At 39.5% G+C, this 20512-nt stretch overlaps 3 protein-coding genes and 1 long non-coding RNA gene across 7 annotated transcripts; 2 read left to right on the forward strand and 2 right to left on the reverse strand.

Annotated features, from left to right (window-relative positions):
- On the reverse strand, positions 1–6704 carry LOC127774626 (uncharacterized). Of its 4 annotated transcripts, none has more exons than XR_008017796.1 (5): positions 6662–6704; positions 5080–5236; positions 3273–4370; positions 1635–1739; positions 1–460 (listed from the first exon to the last, which is right to left on the reverse strand). It is a non-coding gene; the product is annotated as an uncharacterized LOC127774626 (long non-coding RNA). The 4 variants fall into 4 exon arrangements; XR_008017795.1 differs by lacking the exon at positions 6662–6704 and having other exon boundaries at positions 3273–3564; positions 4260–4370; positions 5080–6605; XR_008017797.1 differs by lacking the exon at positions 6662–6704 and having other exon boundaries at positions 3273–3564; positions 5080–6605.
- Positions 6705–8114: 1410 nt separating this feature from the next.
- LOC127775100 (probable WRKY transcription factor 69) lies at positions 8115–9313 on the forward strand. The gene is made up of 3 exons (XM_052301407.1): positions 8115–8309; positions 8408–8533; positions 8735–9313. The coding sequence occupies exons 1-3, from the start codon at positions 8260–8262 to the stop codon at positions 9096–9098; spliced, it is 540 nt and encodes a 179-aa protein (XP_052157367.1). The 5' UTR covers positions 8115–8259; the 3' UTR covers positions 9099–9313.
- Positions 9314–9532: 219 nt separating this feature from the next.
- On the reverse strand, positions 9533–13647 carry LOC127775099 (uncharacterized). Its single transcript, XM_052301406.1, has 11 exons — positions 13367–13647; positions 12789–12923; positions 12555–12679; positions 12173–12294; positions 12009–12091; positions 11779–11880; positions 11381–11494; positions 10559–10744; positions 10375–10469; positions 10202–10299; positions 9533–9917 (listed from the first exon to the last, which is right to left on the reverse strand). The coding sequence occupies exons 1-11, from the start codon at positions 13367–13369 to the stop codon at positions 9787–9789; spliced, it is 1194 nt and encodes a 397-aa protein (XP_052157366.1). The 5' UTR covers positions 13370–13647; the 3' UTR covers positions 9533–9786.
- A 3593-nt stretch (positions 13648–17240) lies between these two features.
- Positions 17241–20512, forward strand: LOC127772959 (cysteine-rich receptor-like protein kinase 2). The gene is made up of 7 exons (XM_052298961.1): positions 17241–18181; positions 18580–18690; positions 18795–18934; positions 19097–19307; positions 19413–19647; positions 19775–19928; positions 20027–20512. Exons 1-7 carry the CDS (start codon positions 17377–17379, stop codon positions 20357–20359), a joined length of 1989 nt encoding a protein of 662 aa, XP_052154921.1. The 5' UTR covers positions 17241–17376; the 3' UTR covers positions 20360–20512.

A 20512-nucleotide genomic window follows, 5' to 3' on the forward strand; every position in this document is an offset into this window, starting at 1 on the left:
AATTTATATAACTTTTTTTAAATAGAATACTGCAAAGGAGGACATATATAAATATTTTTTTTTATTGTTGAGTTAGTCTGGATTTAAAATATATCGCACATTGCACGTGCAAACAAACCTGAACCTGCTAGTACAACTTAATTAAAAAAACCGAATAGATCAATATACTCTTCGTCCTAAAATAAATTAATTTACTTTACACGTGATGTTCAGATTCATGTAAAGGTGAACATATTTTGAAACCAAAGATGTACACTCCAGCAAGCACCGTGGCCATTGTACCATGGGTGATGAGCGTAGGGGGACAGAAGGAAGAGGGAGGCATGTGATGCGAGTTGGTGGGCAAACAGTGTAGTGTAGTTGATGACTTGATTCAGTACAAACCTTGACTTTCTTGGGTTCTCCATGTTTGCCTCCTTCCTTCCTTCCTTCCTGGTATTTTCAGTTTCCATCTCTACTCCTGAAATCAAATTAGGCTGTGTTTAGTTTACACTAAAATTGGAAGTTTGGTTGAAATTAGAACGATGTGACGGAAAAGTTGAAAGTTTGTGTGTGTAGAAAAGTTTTGATACGATGGAAAAGTTGGAAGTTTAAAGAATTATTTTGGATCTAAACATGGCCTTATAGTGAATAAAATTCTTAACCTGTTTTTGTTTTACGTTTATCGGATAATGCATATTTCATTAATTAAGTGAAAAAATTACACTATTAGGGATACACACAACAAAAATAAAAAAAGACACCTTTATTTTACTGTACACACGCTGCACTTCGCTGTTATTTTAGCACACGTCATATGCACGTTTCTTTACGAGCCAACTATATGAAACCTAAACCATGTAAGCTTAAGCTAATCTAATATATAACTGTCTACCACATATTCGACCATAGATATAAGAGATCCTTACATTCTTTTTTGAGATTAAGGATGAAAGAAAAATATACATGCTCCCTTGTCATTGATAAAGGATGATGGTACCTAGGGTAGTGGGTGGATGGTTTGGAACATAAATTGGTGAAAATAAAATTAGTAGTTGGGTGCGAAAAATAGTACTATGTAATCCCTTATAATTATAGACAATATTAATTTGAATTTTTGGATTCACTTATATTTATGGTCGAAGGGAAGATCCATATACCATCAAATTGTAGTCTTATATTTTTTTAATTGAAAACAGTGGCTCCGTAACCTTATATTTATACAATTTATCACTACTAAATCTAGCCAATTAAATCGCATCATCCCAATTAAATATGGTTACGTGTAGATTATTCTAGTTTCTCCGACAATCTTAACAATTGTTATATACAAATGGGTCATCTGGTACTTTAACCAGGAATAAAATTATCAATCTACAGTACACCACGAGACCAAAATTTCACTCTCTCAATATGCCATTCAGAAGTACTGTAAGTTCATTTTTAAATAGCTTCAAACAATAAAATAAAAGTTATGATTTCTTCTCCTTGTCATCAAACTAGTAGTAACTAATAGCAAGTGATGGATTGCCCAGAGGCATTTCATAACCATTTCTCAAGGAGTCCATGAAATTGAGATCTCAGTGCCAAGTTGCCAACATAAGAAAAGGATAAAATAATTAGAGAAAAGGCATTCCATTATTCAAATCACTTACTAATACTAAAGCTGGCACTGGTACTTGAGGTACTGTGCCCCATGCAGGAGAAAGCTTTCCCCTTCCAAGTTCCAATTGCCATCACACATGCAAAGATCAACTGTCCTGAATCCAAGGAGAGAGAGGGGCTCATAAATAGTGCTGTGGACTTGTGGTTTATAACTAATTAAAAGCTCAGAGCAAGCAAAAGAATCCAGATGGGAGCAAGTTTAAAAGATTGATGGCATGTACTAATGATACTTGCAAGATGGTGGTCCTGAGCTGAAAACAGAGGAGGACTGTTGATGAGCCAGGACCACAAACGGTTTTTCACCCTGGACCACAAACTACCTCCTTGGAACCTCCAACTGACTACTCCATCAAATACCATGTTTTCAACGTTTTGTTCCTCTTTTTCTAGATGTCAACTTGTGTGGGTATGTGGATGCACAGTTCTTGTTGAGATTATAAATAGTATATGTATATCTATACATACATATGTGATTTTGTAGTTATGCTAGAAGAATTTGTTTGCATATGCAAATGGCAGATAAAACCATTGGCCAAGCGGTGGGACTTGGGAGCTGCCCTATAAGAAGAATCTCGTGTCGTGGCTAGTTCTCTGTTTTAAACTGGACCATTTTATTAGAATATAATTCTCAATAATTGGTAAGCTACATAAAAAAAATGAATTTCGCAAAGCTACATATACTTTGGTAATTATCACAAAACTATAGATTTAAACCATAGTATCACAAAGCTACAAAATTAGGAATAAATTTGTTAGAAAACTACAGATTTAAGCCATTGTATCTTGAAACTACATATTAGTGTCATATTTTTCACAAAACTACAGATGGAGCACCAAATTTCTCATAGAACTACACACTTTAAAAATTTACCATGGTAATAGCTGCACGACATTAAATATATAGTTTTGAGATACAATGGCTTAAATATATAGTTTTGTGAAATTTACTCTAAATAAAGAATAAGTATGTATCGTTATTATTCCATCAACTTATCTAATTGATTTGTTCACCAGGATAAAGTAAACAAATTAATTTTCTAGTTCAAGAATGTTCTTCCTTGATAAACCATCTAAGTTAAATACAATTTTAGAGGGATCGTTTTCTAGGGAGAATGGAAGACAAAAGAAGAAGAACAATAGTGCATTATTGGTCTTTGACCCTACCTTTTCCAGATAAAATCCCCTAGAAAAGGACTGCCACTGGCTAAGTCCAGAGGAGGAGAGCCTAACCGACGCAATCTCTATCTGTTCTCTGTGAATCACAACTGTGATTCTTATCTGAACTCTTACTTTTATCTGTTCAATGAGAGCATGTTGACTATGAGTTCAATTATCTCCATTTTCTTTGTAACATTTTCCAATCTTTCTTTTATAAAAAGTTGCTTGAGCATGAATATATGCTTTTCTACACTAAGACACATTTGCTTCCTTCTCAAGATTTTCAGATGACAATGAGCTTAGGATGATCATCTAACCTCTCAAATGATTGTGCCTAAAAACATCTCTTTCAAGAGATTGGTAGGCCAGCTGATATCATCACCTCATACTTGACAGCAAAAAAAGAAAAAAAGAAAAAAAAGAGTTGTGTACTTTCAGAGAAGAAAACCTTGCTTTTGATGTGAGCTCACCTCCAATCCATGATGGTGCAATCTCCCAAAACGAAAGCCTGATGATAAAGAAGAACGCTCCATCACCTTCCATGGCCCTGCTCCAGCTGCAGTAAACCTAGCAAAGCTACTGACATTTATGAGCAGTTGATATCAGCTGGAGGCTCTGAACACTGAACCTATCAAATCTGTTCACTTATCTCTGTCTTCAGATTGATCCATGTGTAACGATCATCTCTGACTCCACTCCAGCATAGCTCGAGTCTCATCAGTCATCACAGGTCATTACTAGTATGCGATCAAGTAGGAGTAGCTGTCATGACAGGAAGTAAGAGTAACTGTATTCATAGGGTAATCACAGAGCATAGCTGATAGCTCTTGCATAGTACTCCTATACGGGATAACAAACGGCTCACAAGTAATACCTTCGGATTTAATATTCAGTTTATTTTTTAAAAACCTGACTGAAAAATCGAGCGGTTTGTGTTTTTATCTGGTCCAGAAGTCCGGACCGGTTTTCATCGGTTTTGTAAACCCTGCACTATCTCTGTATATGTAGGAAATTGTATTTGTCATGTGTTTCTTCAGACAGTAGGAAATTTTCCATAAGATTGAAATACTATTACAGAATTCCAAAACCCAATGTTAATTTGGACAGCTCAGTTTGTATGTTTTGAGCAAAATTTTGTGGCTTTTTTGGAGTTTGGAGGTTGGAACTTGTAGCCTGGCAGGTATACCTTTTAAATTGCAGCTAAAACTAAAGAAAAGCAAGGTGCTAGTAGTAGGGAGCTAAGACAAACAAAAGCACAGGCTTCCTCTCGTTTTCGAATCTCTACCATCTTCATCATGATAGAGTGATTTTATATAATGCCCATCTTAAAGTCCCAAGAAAGCCTAGAGATTTGCACACCCTTAAAATATCAGCAAATGGAGATTATTAAATTAGCATGATGTCAGGATGGCAAATGATGATCACTTGGTGTCCCCTGATATGTAGGAATATCATACCAGATCCAATTGAAGAGGCCAATTACTTTGTTTCTTGCACATTCGGGTGCCACAAGAACACTGGTTTCACACTTTAATCTTTTACAAATCTTTGGTTCTCTGCTCTTTTTCCTAAAATAAAAGAAACCATGTGAGTTTGGGAGGTTTCATTTTGCAAGATGCTGTCAAAGTATTTGCAGCATTTTTCAGGGGAACTTGCATTTCTAGAGTTGGCCAAATGCATGTTCAGAGGTGATGATTCAGATAACTGGAGCAAAAGAAAAGAAAAGAGAAGAAAAGGGGCATATCCTAGTGGAACTATGAGATGGATGATGGTATATTTAAAAAAAAAACTTCAGGGGGCACATTGTCTCAAGTAGTTCTTGTTTAAGGTTTCATTAGTAATTAAGAATGCGTGTCAACTTGAGGAGAGTCTTGCATGATTGTTAGGTCCAACAAATGATATAATCATTAGTCCAAGTATTGGAGGAAGGAATAGTTGCCCAAAGTAGCAAGGGGATAAACACTAGAATCAAGGAAGAAACATGGCATTGCAACAGATGGAAAGAGCAAGAATCTACCACATAGAATACTCTAGTTAAATTAGCAGTAAGTGGAAGCCAAAAGGAGTGTCAAGCATAATACATTGTCGGCACATCATAGCCTTTTTGTCCCTTATCAAACATCTTTGTTTATAAATTGTATTTGGGAAGTGAGATCAGATTCCCCAATGTAGGTGGATAAATTTGGGCCACATCAGATGCCTAATTGGATTCTTTGATGCAGTAGCTGAAACTTGCAGTAATAATAAACTATATCATGGAGCCAAATCTTTGCTTACCTTGCCTTATCTGCAAGAGAAAGATTGGCAGCTTTCTTAAGCATGGGCCTCAACAAATTGGGCATTAAGTGGGCCACAGCTGATCTACCTGAAATCTTGCATTGCTCAGCAATTCATAAGTTCCCCTTTTGTTTTTAGTTGAAACCTTATCAGCCACCTAACAACACAATACAGATCTTTATTGCAGCTATCAACACAAAGTGCAAGAGATGATGCTAGAGAGAATCTACATTCAGGAATGAACATAAGCATTTCTGTTCTGATCAAACTAGTATGATAATTATCACCATTACTGCCATTCAGTATTCACTGTCAAAGCCACATATGGACAGCAAGAATAGGGAGATGATATGGTAGTTTGGGAAGCCACCACTTTGTCGCCACTATGAATTTCTACCTAATAAATGACATTTGAACAGAAAATGGTGAATCAGCATATGCAAAATCAAAATCTTTAACAACAAACTAATTAGTGCCAATGTGGCTCAGTGGTTGACAAAAAAGCAAATATGCAGAACCTATAATCCAACATAAACTTGCCCATGGTTTTGTGACTTTGACTACCAAGTTCAGAAAAACCTATGTGAGATAATCATCTATATTGCCTGAATGACAAGTTCATGGCCCTGAGTATAAAGAAGAGAAAAAAGGGAGGAAGGACAGTAAGAAAAGAACCAAGCTGCTCCTTTCCACAGGAAAGCTAGATTTGATCATTCAAACATCAATGATCTGTGGTGCACTTCATGTAAAAAGGGAAAGAGCAATAGAACTGTTTAATACTATTGCTTTTACTTTCATTCTCTTAAAAAAAAGACTATTGCTTTAACATGTTGATAACATCATATCTTCAAAGGAGATATCCATATTCTAGTGCACCTTTTGTATTATATAGTTTGAAAAGGCTCATGTGGTTAATAATCACAAAGATGTACCTTTTCTTTATTTTTTGGAAGAGGACAGAAATGTATGAAGCCTGGTTTACTTCTGCAGTTCTGCTGCTGATCTAAATGTATTCAAGAGGCAAGAAACAGCTTAACTAGGATTTGAAGAAGAAAACTCTTGTTATTGCAAATGTCTCATATGAAAACAGTCAATCCCATTGCAACGAGTCGAATCACATATATAGCAACAATATAGAACATCTAACAAATAAAGGAACTAATTTTTTTTCCTTTTAATATTGGATTATGATCCAATCCATGCACCCCAAAAAAATTACTGCCAGCAAGTCAGGATACTTAATAAGTAAATCCACAAGCTTACAAATCACCCAGGATTCAATACCAAAAACTCACAATTGGAACGAAATGAAACTAGGATTTGCATTATTATATTCCCCAGCACAGTTCTTCAATTGGAATATTCTAAGAACAACACATCCACCAAGTTAAGATTTTACTGCAGCCAATGAACCCTAACAACACAGCAACCATTGGGAAATAGTAATCGAAAGAATGGTTCTTGAATTGGAATAACCTAAGAACAACCCATCTACCAAGTTGAGATTTTACCGCACCCAATGAACCCAAACTACATAGCAACCATTGGGGAATAATAATCGAAAGATTAGGGGAAATTTTACCAACGCTGGCGGCTCGACTCAAGCCCCAGAGGTGAAAGTGCCCTGCTTGTTGTTGAACTGTAAGTACACATGTCCTTTGAATACCGAGAGGAAGAGGAATCTGCCGGCCCAGCAGTTGGATGGGCCGAAAAGATTCTCATGGGCTGAAATGCATTCAAGCCTCTTCTCATGTGCAGATTGATGATCACAAGTTTGCTCTTCTTTTTCTTTCTTTTTTAAGGGAACATATGCTAACACTTTATTTTAAAAGAAAAACTAATCCGTAGAAGAGCTGCCAATTATATTTCAGTAAGGAGGAGTAAAAACCTAAATGGATTACAAGAAAATAAGAAAATACTGTGATGAGAAAGTCTAGACAAACACCTTACTCAAAATAATAATAGTTTGATTTTATTATAGTTCTTAACTAACTGGGACCTTAAAAACTCCAGCGAGATAGAGAACGGTTGTAAAATAATTGATAGTACAACATTCCTCCGCTAAGATACGGGGAAGTTTATATTGGCCGACCTACGGATCCAGTTGATCCTAAATTCTTGAAACAAGCTTGCTTTCAAAATGGTCTCAAATACATCGATTTGGATTAAAAAAAACATTGTGAGAAAGATATTTATAATTTACTCTATTTTATATTACATCCATTTTCGAGCAATTGTCATTTTTACTGCACAATCAAATCTTAAGAATACGTTTTGTCATTAACATACAAAAAAAGTCGAGAGTTGTCCAGTGAAAATGATATAAGTAGATTTCTCATGAAAAATAATTTGATATCAATGTACTTTCATTATATCTTCACGGATAAATGAATAAGAAAAGTAACCATTAAAGGTGCATGTTATAGATCATATCGATGTTCTAAATTATAACAAAACGGAGGTACAGTTGACAGCTAGCTAGCCTCCAACTGCAACGTGATTTTACATGTTTAATACTATTCACCCAAGTCATAAATAATTATTGCTTTGATATAGACGTAGCTTTCTACAGAACATAGAATATTTGTAAGACCTAATAATACTAGCAGGATTAGTAATATATTAGTACTAGAGTACTCTTCAAGACAAACTAAATAACTAATCATGCTGTTTGTTTGTGCATGGCCAATCAAAATGTTCATAAAGAAAACTATTATTTTAGCTTCATTAAATAGATATATCATATATTCAAGTCATTAAGTAATTTGGTTCACCCATGGAAAATCACAAGGATCACACCTGCAAAATTGCAACCACTACTTTGTAAGAGAGGCTTGCAGGAGTCCACATCATCATTGAACTCACAGGAAAATGGTGGTGAGGCTCTGAAACAGTAACCCTGAACATTTTCAGTATTGCATTCAATTATTGGACAGTGAAAACATAGAAAAGAAGAAGAGTAGCAAGGCAGAGAGAGAGGGAGATCAGCAACTTGCTCCAGCCTTTTTCAGCCAACTTGTGGTGTGGTGTTGGCACTTGGCAGTCACTATATCATCTCACTGTTCACTAACATATTCTGTGCCCTTCAGAGTAATAGTGCCATTGCTATTATCTCTTCACCAGCTATATCTCTTCTTCCTCCTCCTGCTGCCATATGCTTGTGTAGTCAGTGTTGCAGAAATGACAAAGATGAGCAGCATGAAAGCTGATGGCAGTGTCCCCAAGAGAAGGTAGTGTTAGCTAGCACCTATATCCTTTGCTTCTGCTTCTGCAAATTCTCTTGTGATTGTGTTGTCACTGCAGCTGTCTATCTTTGTTACTGTTGCAGGAGGCAGGATGTTCAGAAGGTTGTGGTGTCTTTGAAAGATCATAAGGTTGAGCAAGGGCCACCTGCTGACAGTTGGTCCTGGAGGAAATATGGGCAGAAACCAATCAAAGGATCTCCTCATCCAAGGTATCATCACCTTGCACTAATTCCTCATACTTATACTGCACCGAATGTTCTTGTAATATCACAATCTTTTGCATGTGCACTGATTCTTTACATCACTGATAATTTCACAAGAATCAGGTTGTCTGATCAATTACTAGTACGATTTTTTTCCTTGTATCAATCCATTAACTTTGCTCTTTTTGTGGATCATGCTGTATCCAGAGGCTACTACAAGTGCAGCAGTTACAGGGGATGCCCAGCCAGGAAGCAAGTAGACAAGTGCAGGAATGATGCATCTCTGCTCATCATCACCTACACCTCAGATCACAACCATGACAACTATGCTGCTACTACTACAAATTCAGTCCAAGAACAGGCACATAATCCTGACACAAGTGATCCTCTCAGCAATGGCATGTCCCTTGCTGAGGTAGTAACAGTTGCATCCTCCAAGCTGTCCGGTGAAGAGGAGAGCTGTGACTTCTTTGATGAGCTTGAGGAGCTCCCAGTGTCTGCATCTCCCTTGCCAAGCTTATCTTTCATGGTCCAAGAGTGCAGCTTCTCTGATGCAAGAACACTGTTGTAGGGAAATGCTAATGGCAAATTATTCTATCATGACTTTTTTTGGGGTCTATATAATGCATGTAAGTAGTACTATGTGCTCAATTTTAATAAACTTGGTAAGATTTATTATCTCCAATCACTTAATTTTAGGCATAGATATTATCTTCCCCATGCAACTTCGAGCACTACTAACATCTACTGTAACAATATATGTAAATTCCATCAGGACTATGATATTATGAGAGCTCTTTTCAAACAAATCTACGTCTATGATTTTCGCATGTCAGATTAAATTTCAAAAAAGATATATTGATATGTAAAGTTCTATTAAAAGACTGAATGCTTATCCATGCAAAATTTGCACAACAAAATTACTGCCGAATCCACCTGTGTCGACATAACAGGATGTCAGTGTCAGGGAATCCGCTACATCAGGGTATAGAGACAGGCAGAACTCGGCAACCCTGGCCCCAGGGGCACATATGCATCAAGAATATGAAGGTACAGCCTTTTCAGCCAGCAAAGGTCCATGAGCTTCACAATCGCATGCTTTGATGGATGTTTCTGAGACAACTTTATAACTTCCACCATTAATTGACTACCCCCCACACTGAGATTAGCATTTCATTTCTACAGGAAAAGGGTGTTACACAATATCAATTGGCTAGAGCGTAAAAGGTTTCTAACGAGCTGTCTCAGCATCAGCATCATTAATTTGAAGTGAACATGCTATCCTGCAATCCTTCCTGAATATATTTGGCTCGAAGTTGCCTGAGGGCTTCAACCTGATCTGCTGATGCAGTTTCAGCAAGGAATATTTGATCCCAGACCTTCCGTAATTCTTGTGACAAAAGAAAAAAAAAGCATCAGCAAGTAGAGTATTTTCTAAAGATGTCGTGCAGACTATGTTAAAAAAACTTTCGAATAATCTTTGTGCACTTCAAAGTTTAAACTAACTATCCATAAAGGAATGGCAGAACACAACAACTTACTACCATTGCATTCCAAAAATCATTTTATTTGCTTATGCTTCTCATGAATTATCTTTCTTCTGACAACAAGTAACTGCCAAGCATGATGGACGAATGAAGAGAACGCAACAAAGGGCTGCAAGTTCAAACTTACCAGATTTATGCATGGATGAAAGGCACATGATTATCAAGTCAAAACGGGGAACTTTTGCCAAATTCTCCAAAATGCTAACAGCTAACATTGTGTCCTCCCTGTGTATGTAATTAGTATTAACAAAAGCAGCCATGGTTCCAAACCAGTACCAAGCATAAAACAGATAAGCTCACCGGAAAATTAAGGTTGTGCACTTCACGATATCAATCAGAAAAGCAGCTGAAAGTGCATTCTTGAAAATCTCTGGTAGGCTTGATGGTGGAATTGACTGGTTGCACAACAAATAAGAAATTTGCACATCAAGAATGAGCAAGCAAAGGTATCCAACAGAAGAGAACAGAAGGACTAGGAACAAACCTTTAATAACTGTGTTTGCTTGGCAGTGTCATCAGAGAGAGCTCTCCAAGAAACCTCAAAATCATATGCTGTCTTTGGTGTCTTCATACTTTTTACAGTGCTGGCCATATACCGTGAAGCAGCACGAGATGCAAGATCTTGTATTGATGCTTCTGGTCCAGGCTTCTGTTTAGCATCTCGAGATGGCTGCACCAATTAATTGAAACATAACATAAGAAAACACAGAACTGTGAAAAATCTACCTGTACTACCAATGGTTCTTAGGTCCAACGACCAAGCAGAATGCACATCGTGATTGTTTAACACGAAGCCTGCAAACTTTGCAGAACTCCTTTGCTTTGCCTACAGCCCTACACTGATTCACAACCTAAGGTTGCAACAGATCATGCTACCACCAACCATGTTCTCTTCTGACATTATCACATGAAGATGCTTGTCCATTTTCAGTGGGGGCCAGTTCTTTCATGAGAAGCACAATATAACGATGAAATAAGAAGTGCAAATTCTGACTGTGAACCATAGTGGCAACGCCAGAGGCCCAGAGGCAAGGTGTAAACCAAGCAGGAAAAGTAAAGGGGCGATGCAAGCTGTGCTGGAACTCAAGCAGACATGGTGCAGAGCCAACGGTACGGAAGACAGCAGGCCTACTAAGTCACTGGTGGCTTGATATGTAGGCAATACATGAGACCTACAAACTGCCTCATGTAGCACATTATCATAGATGGTGCTAACTATGCATGGTATAACTAGAGAAGTGCCAACACTTAAATCAAAAAGCATGTTTGTTATAATAGCTGGAAAAACAATGAAGTAAAAGAACACCTGTATGGTACTGTCTTTGAAGATTACTCCAGATCCACCTTTGGATGTACCATCTGCTTTCTCTCTAATCTCCACTGCAACTCTACTAGGCAGATCAACTTCCATGAAACTGTCCTGTAGAATGCAAATGCATCAGGTATTACACAACAAAACAAATTAGCTGATTATACCCATGATGAACATAACCAACTCTAAATAAACAGAACAAGGTGAGTTCAAAAGCGTTGGGCCATGTGCACGACATGTACTAAGTGCATCGAATGTGTTAGGGCAGGCAAGTTAATCCTCATTAATAAGTGCATAGTTTAAACCTCATTAATAGAAAATTAATTATTACACATGACGATAAACAATGAGAACTACATAAGTATCATGAAACTGTAAATCTACAAACCTACCTTCTGGGAACTACTTGGTGCATGTGAAGTGTCCTTTTTATCTCCAGATTTATCAAATTTAAAAACTGTATGTTTGGTTGGCTTACTTCTGTTAGCCACTTCCTGCAGAATCCATACAACACATTAATATTGACTTCGTAGGATCGGAATCAACACAAAACTTTGTTAGTAACACAAAAACTATTTTAAATCAGATGTCTGACGAAAATTCTGAAGTAAAGATTGTTCACCTTCATGTGTAATGCTTTTATCTCAGAATACTGCTTCCTGAGCTCTGGATTGTTAGGATCAATACTGACAGCAAATTCAGCATCTGTATGGACCTGCTTGTCAGTGTTCATCAAGACAACAATTAAGCTAAAAAAGGAAAGACTGGTGGCCAAAAATAGGATACCATCCATTGCTTCCTTAAGCTTCCCAAGTTCTTTTCTTGCTGTAATTCTGCGTGAGTATGCTTTAACATAGCGGTCATCAAGATTCAGAGCTTCAGTGCAATCATTCTCTGCCTCTTCAAACCTAGTGAATATCACATAAAAAATATAAGACTACACCAAGAGCAAATGTAAAAGCACAACATTGAAATTGTACATCAGCAGAAATATGAAACGCATCACAAGTAGCATAAAAGCATATCTGCAGTTTGAAATTGTTGGTAGCTAGTACTTATTAAATAATGGTTCCAGAATAGAGATCCAACTAAGGTTTTTAAGTATCTGCAATCATATTAATGAACACCATAGTCTAGCGAATGCAAACACAGTGTTGCAGCTACTTGCCTTCTTAGTTTAAGATATGCCATAGCTCTGTTTGCAAAAGCAACCGCTGAAGGAGACAGTCCGATACTTCTTGAGTAGCACTCAATAGCCTGGGCAAACTTTTTCTGTTTGAAATACTCATTACCCTGAAAAAAATCAAACAGAACAACCAATGTTTTAGCTTCAAAGGATTGTCCCTCTACAGCAGTCTAAAGTTTGAACAGAGTAGCAAGAGATGAAATACTTAATCCCAACCTGATCCTTTTCTGATGCAGCATCAGGCATTGGCTCATCGTTTAAGTAGCTTGAGTAGTTGGCATAATTGTCGTACCGATCACCCAGATTTCCTGGGGAAGCTCCTGAAGACCCGTATGTCCTTGCCCTAGCTTCCTGCAGACAGTATATTCTGATTTATTACTGAACCAAAACCCCCAGAGACAAGAGAAAAACCACTTCATTTCAAACTCAAACACTGACAATAGATATATAGGTTCGAATTGGAGACATCTTTTCATCTTGCGCAATCGCATCAAATTAGTTGATGCATCCTAAAAGTAACCTCGAACTATGCCATCGAGACAAGTTAATTCCACCAAAAAGAAACAATTATCAGTGTGAACCTGATGCTCCATTAAAACGAACCTACATTTCAGACCAATTCACTAGCATACGTTCATACTTTCCATGCGAGCATATTGGGTAAACCAAAAAAAAAAAAGAAGAAGAAGAGAAAAATCTAGGTTTACCCAAGCTGTGACAGTGAATGAAGCTACAGGGAGAGGGAAGTTTTACTAAACCCTAATAGGGGCAGGAGAGGTCATGAGAGCTCGTACCATATCCCCAAGTCGCCTCTTGCTACACCTCGCCGGCGTCGCCTCCCGCGGATGATCCAACCGGCCGCAGGAGCAGCGGTGCTAACGCCGAGGAGGAGCTCCTCGGCCGCGCGCGTCCGAGGCGGCGTGGCGGGGGAGAGGGCCCGGCCGGAGCGTGCCTCCGGCTCAGGCAGGGAATCGAGAGAGAGTGAGGGTGGGAAGCGGCGGCGGTGACGGCGTTGTCCCGCGCGCCGACGGCGAGACGGCCGGCGAAGCGAGGGGAGGGGAAGGGCAAAAGTAAGGGAAGGGGGTTCTGGAATGTTCCGGAGATATCGGGGACCTAATTGCAAAAACTGCACGGGCTTTTCATGGGCCGAGATGTCCCAAGCCCACCGAATCGCACGGGCCCAAGACTAGGGGGAATAAACTCCTAAATATGGGCCTAATCCATTAATGAGGAGGCCAGCGATGGGCTCCATTTGCAATATTCTATCTTGTCTCTTTTTATATGAAAATAATAATATAATAAATATCTACTAATATCTTAGTAGGAGTATTTCTTTTTTCCGAATGAATTGTACTAGTATGTTGTGAATTCCGTCATGTTTTGCACGGTTTGTAGAGCTGTACTGATTTACTTTCAGTGCTTTCAAAAAAAAGTTTGAAACTCATGTGTTCCAAAACAATTTTCGGCTTCCAATGTTCAATCCAAAGTCCAAACCTCAAAAGGTATTTTTCAGCCATGGATATATATATATATATATATATATATATATATATATATATATATATATATATATATATATATATATCCAAGATTTATGTTGGCGTGAGCTAATATATGGTACTAGTAGGCTAACTACTGGTCCAATGTAAATCTACGTCAGCGAAAGCCACGATATGATAGGAACATATAGTTTAAAAGTTATTGTCCAGCAATTAAATTTCGAATAAAATTTAGAGTTTCTACTTCCTAAAACCACCACTAATCTATCACATCATTTGAAACTGCAATATCCGAAAGGTACATACGTTTTTAATTTATAATGCTGTTAATTTTTATAAATGTTTGACTATTTGTCTTATTCAATTTTTTATGTAAATATAAAAAAAATTAAAGTAATGACTAAAGAATATTTGATAATAAATAAAGTCATAATAATTAAATAATAATTACATAAATCTTTAATTTTTAATAATAGGAATGGTTAGACGTATAAAAAAATTCAACGACCTCGTATATTAAAAAAAAAAAAAAGAGTGAGTAGGATTGCACTGCTGCTGCCTTCCTTATCCATCGATGCGTGGACCCATCATCCGCGAGATCTTAATCTTTACATGCATGATTGTATTTATTGGGCACACTTTGACTTCGAGCAAGTTACAAACATGGAATACGATTTTGCATTTATCTTTCCACATCAAACGAGATGAGCAAATTAAGTTGGAGACATCAAGCAAGCTGTAGCAATTTATAAAATTTTAACTCACGCATTGCCGTTTTGTTGAATCTTCGCTCCTGCTGGTTGAAGAGTTCTACTTATGAGTAACGAGCGCCACTCTCTCTGTTAGACTGTTACCACAAGATGACAACAGTGCTTTGGTATTCTTTTAAAAAAGCAATAAAAGTATGAATTCAACCCTCTTGACCGACTTAGGATACGCACAACTATACTTATACTTACAGATACAAGAATGTGAGAAATCATATATCCACAACTTCACTTGTGTATATTGCTCTATACTTTATACTACTAACTAGAGTATATCTTTACCACGATGTGTCCATGCGTGACATTTATCCTGCTTGGGGCAAGGCATGGGCACCATGGCCTTTATTTATGCCCATCATATCCATTCTTCAAGTAATACTCCCTTCGTCCTAAAATATATAATATCATTGATTTTTAACATGATGTTGACTATCTATTTTATTAAAAATATATAAATATTATTTATTTTTTTACTTTTTTATTATAAAATAAACTATAATATTAACTTATACTTTTATATTTATACTAAATTTTTGAATAATACGAATAGTTAAACGTTATGTAAAAAGCCAATAACATCATAAGTTTTGAAAACGGAGGAAGTAATACGTAATGAGACGAATATGAATGCACCTTAGAGGAAGATGGTCAAAAGAAAAAAAAAAAGAAGAAGATTGATGATGAAATGGACTGTTTTGTTCTTCTCTGCATACCCAGTACCGTGGAATGTTTTTTTTAGACCCACGCGTGCGGACGAGACAATGAATCAGACCACCACCACCAACCAAGCGCACCGAGGCTGCTGACTGCATGAAAACGAGTCAAAAAATTCGTTTCGTGTCTAGATTGCTTGAATTCAAGTTCAATAACGTTGAAAACTTTGGTTAGATATATGTTGCAGACTAGTATATAATATAGTATGCGCCGTGACGGCTGTAATAAAGTAGTTTAATCTCTGTATAATTTTCTCCATCATTTTCCACCTAACGATGTTCTCCAAGAAGACAATCATACAATCCTACAATTAATCTTTTAAAAATCCAAGTAGAGCAGTAACAGATGAATCAAAACCATGCATATTTTTAAAATCCAAGAAGACAATCATACAATCTTTTTTGGAAAAGTGAAAGATTTATGAAGAAGAAAAAGATAGCTAGCGAGACGACATTTTCGCTTCATCGCGACTGATTGATTAATTTGGTTGTTCACTGGAATACGTTTGCTCTTGTAATTAGCTCTTGGTTAATTACACTTACATTTCACCACGTGTGCTTGGCGGCGGCGGTGGCTGGTGACCGGCCGGTGAGGGGCGGCGGCTGTACGTGCTAGCACGACGGCGACCACAACGTCAACGTGTACTCCCTCCATAAAAAAAAAAAAGATAAACCCTAGTTTCCGTGCCCAACGTTTAACCGTCCGTCTTATTTAAAAAAATTATAAAAAAATTAAAAAGACAAGTCACGTATAAAATATTAATCATATTTTATCATCTAACTACAATAAAATTACGAATTATAAACAAATTTTATATAAGACGGACACTCAAAGTTGGACATGAAAACTTAGGGTTTGCTTTTTTTTTTTTTTGATGAAGTTAGCAGTAATTAAGCCAGCAGACACGTAGTTACGTAACACTAGTGTTGTTCCCTGCTGCACCTGCATCAAACAGAGACAGAATGCGATGGCCCCGAGATGGATATGCATAAGCTGGCAACGCAGAGATACAGTGCACCTACGTACGTACGTGTCAGTGTCACGTCACGCGCGCGAGTTAAAGTGGGCCCGCGCCGGCGGCGTCAACCTCAGCCGGTGCCACCGGAGTTCTGCCGGCGGCGGCCGTCTGGTGAAGCATCGCACTCACGGTTATGTACATCCATCCAGATGTCATCACAAGGCCTCGTTTGAGTTCACATAAGCATATAATTAATTAAATTTTAATTATCTTAAATTTGATAAATGATTTATCTGATACGTATCAAATGATTTATATTTGATAAATTTTAAGCACGTTTTTTAGTATCTTCTATACAAAAGTTTTCGCTACTACCGTTTAGTAGTTTAAAAAACGTGCTAATAAAAATTAAGATAAAATCTAGTACATCTTAATCAAAATATTCAACTAAATTCACAAATTGTACTTAAATTTGCTGGTGTTTTTCTCTTTTCATATTTATTATATACGATGTAAACATTAACCACTTCAGGTCCATTCCATCCGGCTACTGATCAGTGCAAATGACCTTAGCTCAGCTTAGACTTAAGATGCACTCCGTATTTGATAGTGTAATGACAAAAAAATGTGTGATTTTAACTTTGACGTTCTGCGCTTAATCTTAACACGCTCGTAATTATTTTAAAAAATGTTTGGACGGACGTCTCTCTTTTTTATTTTCTCAGCTTAGTCATCAACACGCACGTACAAAACCGAGACGGCCATGGCGATCACACGCTGAGAAGCTAAGCTAGAGACCAAACACTACCACACGTGCAGGCCATGCGCGCCTGCTTCCACCTCCACTACTGCTTCTCGCCGCCGCCATGCAACGCCGGGGCTTCTTGGCCGCCGCCGCCGCGCTCCGGTGCCTCCTCCTCGTCGTCGTCGCCGCGGTGGCCGACGACGACGGTGGCGCCACGGCCACGCCGGTGATACTGGCCACGGTGTGCGGGAACACCACGGCGGCCGACCAGGAGGGCTTCGACATCAGCTTCGTCAACACGCTGGATCTCATCTACCAGAACGTCACGCGCTCCGGCTTCGGCGCCGCGGCCTCCGGCGAGGGCGCCGACACCGTCTACGGCCTCGGCCAGTGCATGGGTTACCTCTCGCCGACCGACTGCCAGCTCTGCTACGCGCAGAGCCGCGTCAAGCTGCCAAACTGCCTCCCGGCCACCGGCGGCCGGATCTACCTCGACGGCTGCTTCCTCCGCTTCGGCGCCGACAACTTCACCGCCGCCGCCACCGACGCCAGCGACACCGCCGTCTGCTCCAACGCCACCGTCTCCTCGCCGGCGGCGTTCGCCGCGACGTCGGCCGCATTGCTGCGGAACGTCACGGCGGCCGCGCCGGGCGCCAGGGATTACTACTACTACAGCGCGTCGTCGTCGTCGTCGGCGTCGGCGTTGCCGTCGGTGTCGCCGCGGGTGTACGCGGCGGCGCAGTGCTGGAGGTCGCTGAACGCCACCGCGTGCGCGGCGTGCGTGGCGAGCGCGCGCGACCGCGTCGTTGGGCGCTGCCTGCCGCGCGCCGCCGAGGGCTACGGGCTCAACGCCGGCTGCGTCGTCAGGTACTCCACGCAGCCGTTCTACTTGCCGGCGAACGCCGCCGCCGCCGCCGGGTCATCCAGTAAGTCCATTTAAATTAATCTCTTCCCTTTGAAATTTAGGACACGTCACATTTTTCTTGAGAAATTTCGTACCAACGTTGTCAAATTTGGTCTTTCTCGTGGCAATTTGGTCATGAATGTTCACGGGGAATCTGTCAAAAAAAGAGATAAACTTTGACGGCCGCCGAGGTGCGTTCCGTGTCTGAATTTTGGAGATAGCAACAGGATCTGTTCAATTATTCATCTCAATTTTTTTTTTCAGAAAAAAGCTTCTGTTGATGGGAATTCAATTGTAAACAGAAAAAAAAAGATGGTGTCAGATTGTGAAGATGCAAAATTCGTCGAAAAGTAGGGTTCAAATTTCGAAGAAATTATAAGGAATCTGACGTTTTATTTCTGAAACTTTCTTTGCATGCAGCACGGCACATAATTATCGTGGTGATCGCCTCAGTCTTCTGTGCACTGGCTGTCATCGGCATAGCATTGGTCTGGGCAAAAATGAGGAACAGAAGAAATGATCACCATGATGGTACATATGTGAACTTCAACATGATGCTATTACATTTTTACACACTGAAATCTGAATCTCTGATGGAAGTCTTTAACTCTGTTGTGTGATTTTGGGATTTTCAGACATGGATGGTTCTATTGAGATCATCCGCACCATCGCCGCATCGCAGCTCAGTTTCAAGTATGAAGAATTGCGCAAGGCGACTGACGACTTTAATCAGATCAACAAGCTTGGCCAGGGTGGATATGGATCAGTCTACAAGGTACAACGTCATATACTATATCTGAATTCTGAAACAACATTGATATAATGAACTGATGATCAGATTGTATGCATGTATGTATGAAACGCTGATGATCAGTTGTACAACAGTAGACAGTAGTGTGATTGCATCGGCCTGAATTTGCTCCTGACATGATGCTAGGGTGTGCTACTAGACGGCCGGGAGATCGCCGTAAAGCGCCTCTTCTTCAACACGCGGGAGTGGGCCGATCAGTTCTTCAACGAGGTGCGCCTTGTCAGTCAGGTGCAGCACAAGAATCTTGTCAAGCTGCTCGGATGCAGCATCGAGGGACCGGAGAGCCTCCTGGTCTATGAGTACCTCTGCAACACCAGCCTTGATCACTACTTGTTTGGTACTAAGCTAGAACACTGAAGAAGAATTCCTGCATTCTGAATTTTTGAACTTGCCATACTTGACAATGTAGATAGATTCTGATCTTTCATGGTTGATGTTGCAGATGCATTCAAGAAGACCGCATTGGATTGGGAACGGCGGTTCGAGATCATCCTTGGGACTGCAGAGGGTCTGTCATATCTCCACAATGCTTCTGAGATCAGGATCATACATAGGGACATAAAGGCAAGTAACGTACTGTTGGACGAGAGGTTCAGGCCTAAGATTGCCGATTTCGGTTTGGCAAGGAACTTCATGGAAGATCAAAGTCACCTCAGCACTGGCCTCGCGGGAACTTTGTAAGTCGTATCATTTAAAAATGTAGTGAATTTTTGTATTTAATTGGATGGAACAAGAATTTTTTGTCATCAAATTGTGCAATTTGTCTGAAAAAATGGTACTGACCATGCATTTTTATTTGTACAGTGGATATATGGCTCCTGAATACATTGTCCATGGGCAACTGACAGAGAAGGCTGACATCTACAGCTACGGCGTGCTAGTCCTCGAGATCATCACCGGTCGGAAGAGCCTCAACTCGGTTGCGTCATCAGCAGAAGGGCATTCCCTCATGTCACTGGTAATTTTGCTACATTTCCATCCTATTGCAAAGTACTAGCACTGTAGCATTTCCGAAAAACCTAATGAAGTTACTCTACTGCTTCTTGCATTCTTCAGATATGGAAGCACTACAATGAAGGCACCCTGATGGAACTATTGGACCCAAACCTCCAAGAGCAATGCACAGAGGAGGGAGCTCTCAAGGTGTTCCATGTTGGACTACTATGTGCGCAAGCGTCACCGAACCTTAGGCCACCAATGTGGAAGGTGGTCGAGATGTTGGGTAGTAGGAACAATGAGCTTCCTCGGCCTACCCAGCCCCCATTCATCAACATAAAGGGGTCGAATGCGAAGAGCGACAGCTCGGGTTCTTCGTCTTTGAAGTCAAGCTCAGACAAGTCCCCCTTCTCGCTAAACCAGCTTTCAGTGAGTGGAGTACAGGCCAGGTAACAATGGTCTGAAGGACAATCTTGACATTTTTGTTCATTCCAAGATGTACTTCATTTTTTCAGTTAAAGGTTATCCTACTTGTAAGTAAGCATACAAAGAAATTCTAATTTTTGTCAAACATTCAGAAAAATGAAGTTTTGACCTCTTGGACCA

The sequence above is a fragment of the Oryza glaberrima genome, chromosome 5 (assembly GCF_000147395.1).
Source record: "Oryza glaberrima chromosome 5, OglaRS2, whole genome shotgun sequence".
Taxonomy (NCBI): domain Eukaryota; kingdom Viridiplantae; phylum Streptophyta; class Magnoliopsida; order Poales; family Poaceae; genus Oryza; species Oryza glaberrima.